The 13,115-nt window shown below is 40.3% G+C and overlaps 1 protein-coding gene across 6 annotated transcripts in view; it reads left to right on the top strand.

Annotated features, from left to right (window-relative positions):
• PDE1C (phosphodiesterase 1C) overlaps positions 1 to 13,115 on the top strand; it is a 506,252-nt gene that overhangs the window by 218,704 nt on the left and 274,433 nt on the right. For 4 of the 6 annotated variants that reach the window (XM_087429336.1, XM_087429318.1, XM_087429328.1 and 1 more), the window contains one exon: positions 6,219 to 6,245. The exons of the other annotated variants lie outside the window; for them this stretch is intronic. In XM_087429336.1, the coding sequence (XP_087285462.1) occupies positions 6,219 to 6,245 (27 nt within the window). The remainder of the gene's footprint in view (positions 1 to 6,218; positions 6,246 to 13,115) is intronic. 6 annotated transcript variants of the gene reach the window in all.

Genomic DNA, 13,115 nt, shown 5'->3' with positions numbered 1-13,115 from the left:
TTTAACATTGATGCTTAATGGACTCTCCCCGATCCAGGCTATCAGGAATGATTCCCAAATCATCGTTTGACTCTGGAGTATGTGAAACTTAATTTGATTGCAGGGGTGCTCAGTACTTTGGGAACTCCTAGCCGTCAAAAAGCAAAGAAAGCTCATCATAACCATCCTCGCTCCCACCTCACTGTTGTTTCTTGCTGTTTCCTTGCTGTCTCCACTCTGCCCTGAGGCAAGTCCGTGTTTATTGTGGACAGAATCACCCCTTAATGCTTTCTGAGTTTCATCCTTTCTCTCCCTGATTGGGACCAGGAGAGGTAAAATGAAGTTTAGGGTCTGGAAGCTTCTCCTAGATGACACAACTATGGAGAGCTTTGGGGAGCCTTTTTAAATATTGGGGGTCAGTGTTCTTTACTCTTTGATGATGCTTCTGTCTCTGTATTCTCTTGTAAGAATGTGATCAGCTGGATGTAAATGGACTGAAGCCTTTGGGGGGAGATTTTCCAGCTCATCACTTTCTCTGTTCTGTACATGTGCACACATACGCACACACACACCATTTGATACTTCATGGGCAATCCACAGTTCCATAGAAACATTCCAGACTTAAACAGACATTGGTCTTTGGTGAAGACCAACAATCTTTTAATTTGCTTGAGAGGTAGTGGATATGGGTCAATTGATAATGCTAGTTATAGCACATGATATCTCTGCATTGAGTTACAACTTCTGGGGGGTGCTTAGGGATTCTGTGTAAACAACTCACTGGGCTTTGGTTTTTAGGGAATTACTGATAAAAAAGAATCTTCATTAAAAGGTAATTTTGGATATTTCTAAGAATTATTATGGTATCCGGTTCTTAAATACCCAGTTTTACTTTGTTTTTTCCTGCCTTCTGAGCGATGGCCCGGCTTTGACATTAGAGGGAAGTGTGTGGTTCTGCTGGGCTAATTGGGACCCCTGCTGGGTGGGTGTCAGAGTGCACAGCCTGCAGTGTCCTTTGGGCGTGGGGGGAGGGGAGAGAGCTGGGCGGGGTCCTCTTGCTCTTATCAGGACTGAGATTAGCATATGTTTCTTTGTGGTTCAAGTGTTCTAAAATAGGGAGATTGGGAGCATTCAATTTTCTACTTTAGAAAGCAATCTTCAACTTTTTTTCTTTACTTTTTTAATCAATGAAAGGTTTTTTTTTTACCAAACAAAATTTGGAAACCTATTGAATTATAATACCATTATCATTTATGCAATACTATTGTTATTTATACAGTAGCTATCTTTCTTGAAAATTTACTGGATGTCCAGCACTGTGCTAAGTGCTTTACATTCAATATTACATTGAACTCTCACATCACCTTGTGAAGCGGATATTATTGTTACCTAACTTTTGCAGATGAGGAGACTGGTGGTTGGGAAGGTGATGTATGTTGCTTAGTGGGCACAATAAGTTGGAGAAGGGATTTGAGCTCAGTCAAGTGATCACAATGCTCTGTTGTCACACAATGTTGTGCTGTAATGCCTCTCCTTAAAAAAAACAAAAAAAGACAAACAGTTTGCGTGTGTGTGTGTGTCTGTGTGTGTCTGTGTGTGTGTGTCTGTGTGTGTAGGGCTGAGTGTTGCTCTAGACCTTCATCAAGGTAGTTTCCTCAGCCTGGTCTTATAAAGATGACCTGCCTTCCATCGGAGAGTGAAGCTGTGCTCTCTCCGTCTCCCACGCTGCCAGCTTTGCCAGATCCCAGAGCACGGCAACTCCTGGTCATTCTCTGCTTTCCACATCAGCCCAGTCTGGCTACATGGATCTTGAGATTTGTGATGTATTGTTTCAAGGTTCAAAAAATTGTAAATTTAAAGTAAGTTTGAAAAACCAAAACAGGACATTTAAAAACATTCCCTTTGTCTTTCAGGTTATGAATCAGGCATAAATTCTGTTGAAGTTCTTAAAAACAAAAAGCCAAGAATAAACTAGGTTCTTTTCCAGCTCATTTCCTGGGTTTGGATGGAAAGAACCCAGGGTGTTTTATTGTTGGTTTGGTTTGTTTTGTCTAGTGTCTATATTTCCTCCTGGCATCCTTTGACTTCTTTGTATAATTTCCTCAATTTTCTTTGAAGGCTTCGGAGTTTGCTTTCTGTCTCAACCACTTTAAGGTTCTGTATCCTTAGGCAAGTTACTCAGCCTCTCTGAGCCTCACTTCCGTCAAGTGAAAAGTGAGGTAAACCTCCCAGGGTCTGTAGGCGGTCAAAATGAGTTAATTTATGTCACAGGCATGGAACAGAGGAGATGCTCAACAATTGTGAGCCCCCCTCTTCTCTCATTACCTTCCTCCTGTGTGTAGAAAACCATGGCTGTTCCCGCTGCTTGTAGTAAATCATCGCTAAACAGAAGGAAAATTAAAAAGAAAGCAATGAGCAATTTTTTGGATCAGTTTCTTGATAAAAAATTTGATGAAAAAAGTTTCATTCTTTCATTTCACAAAAATATATTGAGCAGCTGCCACTTACCAAGCACTGTATTAGGCAAGGGAGAAACACTAACAGATAGTGGACAAGCCATCAATCTTGCCATTAGCATAACAGATCCTACCATTTGGAGTGATAAGTGCAGTGACGTGGGTGAGCTCTGGCCATCATGGGACATATAAAAGGGGCATTATCCAGTTTGGGAGGCCCTAGAAGGTTTTCAGGAGGAAGTGATGTCTCAGGTGAGAGCTGAAGGATGAGTAGAGCTCAGTCAGGCCTCACGATCTTACCCAGTCAAGATGATCTGTGAGTAAGATCTTGAGTAGGGTAATTTCCCTGGATCTGTGTTTTCTCTTGTGCTTTAAGTGATGACTTCCAACTCCAGGATGAGATGACACAATTTGGATTGGGTCTGCCTTGATTTTGGGACTCTCTGTGTCTAAATGGGACAAGATGGGAAGGGAGAACTTTAGGACTTGTAAAGCCAAAAATGAGTCTATGAAGATAGGGAGTGAGTGTCAGGAAGGTGAGTTGGACTGAAAGTCAGATTTTTGGTCTCTGTTTCTGTGGGTCTACCACACTCATAACCATATTTTGATAAGTGTGAGTGGCAGCTGCAAATGATTTATTTATTTTGCCAAGAGACATTCATTGTGTGCCAGCCATGTGCAAGCCCTTGGGATAGGTGCAGAGATCCATTTGATATCCCTGACCTCAAGAAGCTTAAAACAAGGGACAACGGGACCTAAAATTTTTAGAATGCCCCTTACATGGCATGCATAATACCTGGCAAATTCAAAACATTACATTCTCTGAGATCATTCCTTCCGTTTCAAAGATGTGGAAACTAAAGCTTGATTTGGTATAGAGCTTGCCTGAGGTCTCACAGCTAGAGATGGGGGAAGTTGGGTTTTGAACCAGGTCTATCACGTTCCAGAGCTCTGTTGTCTTTCCACATAATCAGAGATGAGACAAGGCAATGCAAGAGGTGACCCCTTCCCCCAGGTAGCATCTTTTTCAAAAAAGTAAAAATTTTATTACTTTTCTTGATTAACTCTGTCCTCAGTACTTTTCAGCCTTATCGCCTGCTATCTCCCTCCATATCTGGCTGGGCTGGGCTGGGCTGAGCTGGGCTGGTTTGAGGCCACTAGGCATGCCCTCCTTACCTACTGGCCTCATACCTACATATTTCTCCGTGTTGAAATCCCACCCATCAATCAAGACTACCTCTTTCACAAAGCTTCCCGAGCTACCCCTTGTATTGGTTGTTAAAACAAAATAAGACTTTAGGCACATGTCTTCTCTTTTAGAGTTCTAATTTTTGCAGAGAGTGGGTCTTACAGAGTTATTATGAGGATTAATGGTGTATGTTAAATGCTTGTTACTAGTAGGTGCTGAAAATGGAAGCTATTCTTATTTTTGCTGATCTTTGATTCTTTCAGCGTTCCCAGCACTGCCTTTGTATGGTCCTTGGCAGGTGCTGGGAGAATTCTGTGGAAACTGGTAGCAAAGGTTTTCTTCTTCTGGCCTCTGAAGACACCTTTTGCTGATAGAACTAGTTGGGCTTCTGGGTAGAAGCCAGGGGCATCCATCTGGCCCACCTGCTCCCTTGCCTTTGGTCTTCCCAAACTCTCAATGGGTTATTTTCCAGTCTTGCCAGAGGCTCCTTAGACCACCTTATTAGACAGCAGTGCTAACAAGGGCCAAGGGCATGAGTCACACCCACAGCTCACTGCACTCTGTGCCTATAGATGAAATGTCTGCCCTTGGCTACTGCCTGGAGAGTGTGAGTTGTCACTGGTGTTGGGGTCTAGGTGAGAGAAAGTGGATAGTCAATGTACATCCATCACAGTTTTTGGAGGGGGTGCAAGGCAATGTTTTAGGCACTGGAATACAGTGGAGAACCACATGAAGAACCTGCCTTTGCGGAACTGACATTCAGGAGGGTTATCTCATTTATTTCTCACCACAAGGTCTTGAGAGAGGTGCTCTGATTATTCCCATTTTATAGGCGAAGAAACTAAGGCTCAGAGAAGTAGAATAACAGTTCGAACACTGTGGAGCTAAGTGCCAGAGCCAAGATTGGAACAAAGGTAGTTTGCTTTAAAGCCCGAGCCCTAACCCACTCTGTTAGTTGACCTTTCTCCCTATATATAATATAATTCAAACAGATATAGAGATATCTCTATATATGCATATAGTCATACATATATGTATATCTATATATGTGACTATACCCTATAAATGTGTATATCTATGTACGTGACTATCCTATATATGTGTCTAGCTGTATATGTGACTATATCCTATAAAAGTATATATCTATAGATGTGACCATATATGTATATATAAGTATACACATATTTTTATAAAATTTTTTTTCTAATTATAATGCTCATTTTTAAAGGAAAATTCATAAAAGTAAACATAAAAGAAGTGATCCATTAACCCACTACCTTGGGGTCTGGGTTATCATTCTGGTGTGTTCCTTTCAGATAAATAGCTATCAGTATGTATCTTGTCAAGATCATGGTGTAGGTTCTGTGTGCATGCTGCTTTCTTCACCTAACATCTAGCACTGCCATGTTTGTTTTCATCCAAACAGAGAAGTAATAGGTTGTGGTGATTCTGAATTTGAAACATCTGTGGCTTTTTTTTTTTTTTAACATGTGACATACAGCTCTATTAGCAAATCAGTGGCTTGGCTTCCTGGGTGCAGTGACTGTAATGCGAATGGAGGTGTGGAACGAAGGGCGACTGGGAAGCATTGTACTTCCTGAAGATGCTGCAGGGAGATGCATCTTCCTCTCCCAGCACTTTCTTTCCTCTAGGCCCCTCCAGTGAAGAGCCTAATGAAACTCTTTTGAGGGTCTTCAGAGTCTACAAAAACTGACACCAACATGAAAAACATTGGGATACTGGGAAAATAAACTTTTATAGCCATTTTCTCCTTGAATGCCACTATGACCTAGGTGAGATAGCCAGGGCAAATGTTATCCCTGTTTGATGGATTAATAGATTTGCCCAAGGCTAAATGAGGACTGTAAATAGCAGAGATAGACTGGAACTCCAGCCACTTCTGCTTCCTGGGGAAGAGTTCTTCCGGGAGACTGAGCCCACAGCTGAGCCATTAGCAAGTTCCTAGCAGCTTGCACCACTTTTGCTTCTAGACTCATTGTCTCCTTCCTCACTTCTTCCTTCTCTGAAGACCTTATATCTGAGCTTTTGGTTAAACTGCATGACTCCACATTCACATTTTAAAAGGCACATCTGTAAAGGGACTTCAGTGCTAGATGATGGGGATAATAGTGACAATAGTGACAGTACAAATAGCTAATAGTTATTGACCACTTAATATGTGCCAGATAAAAGAAATGCTTTACAAGCCTCTGCCCATTTACTCCTCAACAACCCCATGAACATGGTAAATGGAAGAGCTGAGATTTGAACCTGGATCTTGCTGTCTTTAAGGCCTGACCTCAACCAAGATACTACAGTAGCCTCAGAAGGGAAAGGGAAGAACCTAGAGGGCAGAACCATTGAGCTCTTGGGATGCTGTTTATAACTGTTAAGACTATGGTTATATGCATCTGACCACATATAACATAATAATCCAAAACTTTTAATGGGGCTCTGAGACCCACAGGCCTCACAGAGAGGACCTTCTATGAAGTGTTTACCTCCATGTCCATCCCCACTGAAGCTATCTTTTTCTAACCCACTGCCTGCCAAAAACCTTTTTCTGATATGTGTTTATGCTTCTTTTCCTACAGGAGGAAATATAAGAAAACATCCCAGAGGTAAGAGCATCTTTCTGAAAAAGGGGAGCTCGTTGGTTGAGTCATTTGTGGCATGACTCTTCACATGTCTGGTTCATGGTGGACGTTCATTGTAATAGACAGTCTCTTGCTTCTTTCTCAGTGAGTTGCCTGCTTTATCTTCTGGTTGCTACTGCTGCTGTAATTAGAAATTGATTGCAGCATTTAGTGTGGCACAGTAAGTGTATACCTTCACATGAGAGTGGATCCAGTGGATTAAAAAACTTGTTACTGCTGAGCTGTCTAGTGATTTTACTAAAACCTTGACCAGAGAGTGGCCGGGTTGGGCATGGGGGGTTGTTGAATGTTTATGGATGGGAACACAAAAGGGTCTTTAAATACACTTTTAGTGTTTGAATTCTTCTTTGCCTGAAATTCTCCTTTGCCTGATTTGCTGACAAAGTGCTGTTGAGCTCAAAGTATAGTTACAAATTCTTTTAAGGGCAGTGATGGTTTTTTGATTTATCCATGGAAAGGGTAATTTGAAATAGAATATCATCTGTCATCGCCCTCCATTACTGTTTTATTGAGAAGAATTTTTGGAAAGCACATTCCAAAGAAATAGAGTTGCTTGGACCTTTTGTTTGCCAAGCATTAGAAGCCCACAGTTCAGTCTAGAAGGCTAATGTCTGCTTTTCATTGATTGTATTTGACTTTGGTATTATGGCTTTAAACAGATTACATTCAGATAAAAAATCACTAATGCAATTAAAATCTGCCAGTAGGTTTCAACAATGGTACTTTCAGATGACCATTTTAGTCTTACCTTTTCTAATGAGCATCTTCTCATAGCAAAGACTCCTAAGTCCTATGGTTTCCAAGTAAAGTCAATAATTCAAAGTTGTGGTATTGTAGTTTGATAGGCAATGTAGAGATGCACAAATCATTGAGAGAAAATGAACTAAAACTTGAAAGCTTCCTAGAGGTTGCTATACTTTTCTAAATATGGTGAGCTTATACAGATGGCTGAATAATTCTGTCTTGTTCAGGTTCATTGGGTTCATGGTAGTAATTGCATGTGAACCACTGAGCAGGGTGTAAATTAATCACTCAGATTAGAGGGCATAATAGTTGTCAGTAGTAAAAGGTAATTTATCATTTTCACATGTAGTTAACCTGGGATATGAGATGTTTCAAAGTTGCTTCAATTTTATTTTAAGGAGAGATAAATAGATAGGTAAGAGGGAGAGAGATCTGCTCAAACCTGTCAAGTTTCAAATTACTATGTCGATTATTTTTGAGAGCGTGTTTCTGCATATCTGACATGAATGCTGTTGCATTTTTTATTATGCCAATGTAATAAAAAAACAGACTGTCTGTACCAGCTTCATTGAAGTCATGTAAAGTGAAAATTAATAGAGGATTGGTTTGAGCTCTCCTATTTTTAATCACATACATATTTTCGTGTGAAGTAGATCCATGTCTACTTATCTATCATTGAGTAACAAACCATCCCTAAACTTCGAGCTTAAAATAACCGTTTTGTTTTGCTCACAGTTTTATGGGTCAGGAATTCAGGAAGGACTTGGCTGGGTGGTTTGGATCTGACCCATCTGGTGTCAGCTGGGGCTGCTGGAGACAGAGGATTCACTTCCAAGATCGCTTCTTCACTCACATGTGGAGAGCGTTGGTGCTGCTCATTTCTTTCTCTCTCTCCACGTGGCTTTCACCCTCCAGGATGTGTCCGTGGAGCTTGGGCTGCATGGTGGTCTCAGAGTAGTTGCACTCTTAGCTGCTTCCTAGCCCATGTGTTCCAAGAGATGAGGAGTGGAAGCTTCTAGCCTCTTAATTATGGCCTGGGCCCAGAAACTGGCACAGTGTCACTTCTGCTGTATCCTATTAGTTAAAGTATCACAGAACCCACCCAGAGTAAAGAGAAGGGGACATAGATTACATCTCGTGATGGAAGGGTGTTAAAGAATTTGGGGTCTTCTTAATGTACCAAACTTTCAACTTTTTTCGGAATGATTTCGCTTGAGACCTTTTCCAGAGATCTGTAAATTTGGATTATGTGATACCTTATTTGATGAATGGTAGACACTTTTAAATATATCTTGAGGGCTGGCCCCGTGGCTTAGCGGTTAAGTGCTCACGCTCCGCTGCTGGCGGCCCGGGTTCGGATCCCGGGCGCGCACTGACGCACCGCTTCTCCGGCCATGCTGAGGCCGTGTCCCACATACAGCAACTAGGTGCAGCTATGACATACAACTATCTACTCGGGCTTTGGGGGGGGGAAAATAAATAAATAAAATCTTTAAAAAAAAATATATGTATATCTTGATACCCTTGTCAGATGCTGGTCTGTTTGAATGGATCCTTGTCTATTTGATGATTAATTTGGGCTGGGAGTAGCTGTGATTCCTTTTTCACATTAGGGACAAGCATACTAGTGTGGACTCATCTGGTTAGTTCAATTCTACATGTAGTTATCTGGCTTCAGTTAATAATTAGTCAAATAAAGCTGATGGCTTCATGTAGGAAAACCAAATGACATAAGTGTTCATTAAAAAGCTTTAGATCGGATAGGTTTGCTTTGGACATCAGGTGAAAGACATTCAGGATACAAAAATAATCTACTTTTGTTTAAACCTTTTTTGCTAAGTCTGATTTCACTTCACTTATGTATTTATTTACCTTTCAAAGCTATGTCAAAGAAAAAAATCCACTAACTTTCAAGTCATCGTCATCCTACTACAACTTAACTGAGGTAGATATCATCCTTTAAATTTTTCATGAAGTACTAGGCAGACCTTAGTAGCCCAGGAGAATGTTTTGATGATAGTGATTCTACTGAGTCTCACTTTTAGCTTTAATAGAAATGTACTCAAAATTACAACTGAAAGAGTGATGTTATAAGTACTCTTTACTGGGTTAGCAAGGGTAGCAATAAGTGGGAGGTAAGCTCTCCCTGCACAGAAAACCTTGTTGGATTGGGCTTTAAATCAACACGATTTAGAGGAACCATCCTTTTGCCTTGTGAGTGGGTCTTGTTCACGGGGGCCAATCATTCGAAGAGATTTACTGAAGTGGTGAAGTGGTAATTTGACAGCTAGAGCAGATTACACCGGAAACCTGCTCCCCCATAAAATTCCCATCAGGTTGTTTTTAATACAGCTGCAATTTCAAATTATCAGGTTTGGTTTTGAGAAGTTTATATCTTTGAGAAAGCAGGCCAGACCATGTATGAAATAATCACAAATACCTAGAAATAATCTTATTCTTCTGGGCTACCCCTGAAGAAAGGAATTGCTGTCAGAGATGATGTTATAAGCTGACTCTATGTTAGGAGTGCTTCTGACACACGCACGCACACATACACAGACAAACACACTCACCTCTATTTCAGTATGCTAGGGAATGCTGTGATTGGTCAGCACAGAAGAGGCAGAAGTACAAATAAAGACATATCCACAAACCTGAGGGACCCCTGCCGACCCATGTCCAGATTTCATATGTCTGGACTGTGGAAATACTTTGGTCAGGAACACCAGGAGTTGCAGTTTAAAGCTACACCAGATAGCAAAACCCTCATCAGCCTGAAAGTTTTTGTTGATTTGTTTGTTATTAATTCCAGCTCTGTTTAGGTAGCTTAAATAGGAGATCTGGTTCTGACTATATCTGATTTACCCATTTTATAAATCTAGACATTTCTGTGAGCAATTAACTTTAGCCAAAGGCATCTCTCGATATCTTTTGATAATCATATTATATTGATAGTCATGTGCATAGTACTTTACAAAAATCTTCCAATTTAACAAAAGTTTACTTAATACTTACGATTGCCATTCACTGAAGTATACACTTGAAATAAGAAGATCTGTAAGAAATAGCCTCTGTGAAGTGGTGCACAGGCTTGTAGGTGAGACACATGTGAACAAAATAATTATAATAGAAGGTGGTATATATATAATAGATATAAATATTGAGCATTGAACGTCATTGGGAAAAATTAGGTCTTTTGGGAGAAACTTACGTTATCATATACTCTTCTCTCACTAGATCACAAAGATAGCTTACAATATTGCTTATTATTCATGGTGCTTGGAAGTATGGGTTTATTAAAGTCTAATAGAATAGTCCAGAATCTTTTCTCTTAGTTTTCTTTTCTTTTTAAAATGTATGTTTTGCTGATTCTTTAGGATTTTTCTCAAAGAGGCAAATGGCTCAAAAATATTCTGGACATTAGGAAGAAGACAGCCCAGGATACAAACGTATGTGGAAATAATGAATAAAGTGGATTTTGCATATGTAGATAATAGACTGGCCTCCACCTGTTGCAAGGCAAAACAAGGCGTTATTTTTTTCCCCAAGTGTCTAATGCCTTCTTTCACTTGGATTTTTATGTAGCTCAGTAATCACATTTGATGAGCCCAATAATTGACTAAATCCAGCAAATGATTTCCTTAGTCGAGTCTGCCCATGTTCAGCCTTCATGAATCAGCATACTTAATGAGTCATCAACAGAACCGCCACCTTTGCTGTTAATAATAGATTGTCACGGGTCGGGGGTGGGAAGGTAAGTGGATATCACCCTTTGGGAAGGTTGCCTTCAAAGCAGTTGTATCGTTATGTTAGCAGGTGCATCTTCTGCTGAACTCTGCCCCTGTCTCATTCCTGGGACATATTAAGTCTCATCAGTGAATTCTGAAGCTCTTTTCAGCTTCAAATAGAATCAGTGGACTGTTTTCCTCTACCTTTGCAATGAGAAATGACAGCTAAATAACTTGTTGGGAAGGTTAAAGGGGTGATGGGATAAATCAAGGCACATATTTTTGCATACTTGTGGATAACCAATCCTGCCTATTACTACTTACTTAGTAGTATTGATATTTAGAGCCTCAGGGTGATGACATCAGGGACAAGAGGATCTTCTAAGAAATAAAATCTTTAAAAAATATTTTCCTATATTTGTGATGACTAATAAATTCTCAAAGGAGTAAGAACACGTGCATCAGCTATGAGAATATGTCCAGTTTACATTCCAAAATTCCCAATTGAATCAGGGCAACTTTACAGTGAATGGTGGCAGGTCAGGGTAGACCAGAAAGAGCAGCAGAGTGGTCTGGTTAGAGCACAAATCACAAGTGGACCTGAGCATTAGCCCACGAAGGATAATGCCCAAGGCAATTAACATGGGAAAGCCCCTACACATACTGTAATTTCAGGTGAAACATAAAGGAGAAAGAACGGTGATGGAGAGTCTACATAGATAGTTTGGTTAGAGTTCAGAACGGTGATGGAGAGTCTACGTAGATAGTTTGGTTAGAGTTCAGAGTATCAGGCAACTGCCACTCACTTATTCCTTACTCACCCAGTCACCCTCCTACTATATCAGCAGGAGTCAGAGGAGCGCAGGTGCAAGGACGTAGACCCAGAAAGACTGTGTAGCAGGAGTTAGGAGCTAGGTTTAGTGAGAGAGGGTGCTGAGATGTGTAAGTAGCTCAAGCACTAAGTTGGGGTAGTATATCTAGATGTTAGTAGGAGGAATGACCTTGGCATTGAGCTGTCATTTTCTGAGTCAAGAGAATCATCTAGACACAATTCAATCTTCTTTTCTCTTCCATCTTCACGTCTGATAATTACTACCATTCTCCCACTCACTCAGGATCCAAACTTTTGAGTGTTGTATGTGTTTCTTCAACTTTAACTTTTTGTTCTCCCCCTTAACCCATGATAAATGGGTATCTTACAGGTTGTGGGCTTTTCCTTCTCCCTGTTTTCATTCCTGTGATTTTAGTCCAGTCTCATTACCCATCTCTTAGAGTATTGAAGCCTTCTAATCTTTCTCTTTACTCTGATTTCTTTGTCTTTTCCATTCTGCCCACTCGTGACTGGTTACTTTTTCCACAATGTCTCTGATTGTGCCATGTCTGCTTAAAAAATAACAATGGCAACAACAAACATCCATTGGCTTCTTTTTGACTAATAAAGGCCTATATTCTTGTCTAGGGCTTTTAAGGGTTTCTATATCTGTGTCTACCTCAATGTTCCTGCCTTGTCTCTGTTACTTCTTTCCATTCACTCTGAGTTCCAGTTATGTTGAACTCCTCACTGACAGTCATATTTGTATTGTGTTTTCTATCACTCCTTCTTCATTTATAATCTTTCTAGTGTTGTGAATATTCTCATTTTTACCTGCTGAAATCCCATCTTTTCTTCAAAGATCCAGTTCAAATGCCACTTCTTTCCATGGAACCTTTTAGATCTTTCCACCTAAAAGAGATCTTGCTCTCCCAGTTACTGCTACTCTGATTCCATGTATAATACTTAGCTGGGTGTGTGTCATTCTTCTTGGCATCATTGTGATTTTATTGAGTAGGGAATATGTTCTCCAAAAGTATGGTGCCTTGGACATAATTATTAAATGTAGGTTGAATTTATGAGTGAATCAGATTGGGATCCTCCATAATTTTTATACCATGGGTCAGAAATAGAGTTAGAATTACCAGGTGGAACTGTGAGTAAATAAGCTTAGATTGATAAATGACTCATACTTGCAAATGTCTTTGCAGATCACCACATACTCCCACATTCAGGCTCTATTTGGCCCTCACACTGGCCAGGGTGGAGGCCTATGAGGTCAGCAAGCCAGATGGTATGCATGGGCAAGAACCAGAAAGTACGTAATTGCTTGGATCATTGACTCTGCTTTTCTTTTCTATTTAAATTCTTTCAACATGGAACGCTAGCTTTGGGTGGAAACTCTGAGAGTATTTTTGCTCTCCATCAAAGCTTCAATCTCTATCTTTCCTACATTCAAAACATTAATCCCGTAGATGTTCAGTGTAGTGTCAAATATATTTGTTTGAGGTACATTATTCTGAATATTTGATAACTGCATGGTGTGCATCT

Source organism: Ceratotherium simum, chromosome 1 (assembly GCF_057802395.1).
Source record: "Ceratotherium simum simum isolate JZ-2026a chromosome 1, ASM5780239v1, whole genome shotgun sequence".
NCBI classification, from domain to species: domain Eukaryota; kingdom Metazoa; phylum Chordata; class Mammalia; order Perissodactyla; family Rhinocerotidae; genus Ceratotherium; species Ceratotherium simum.
This window is presented reverse-complemented; position numbering and strand designations above follow the sequence as displayed.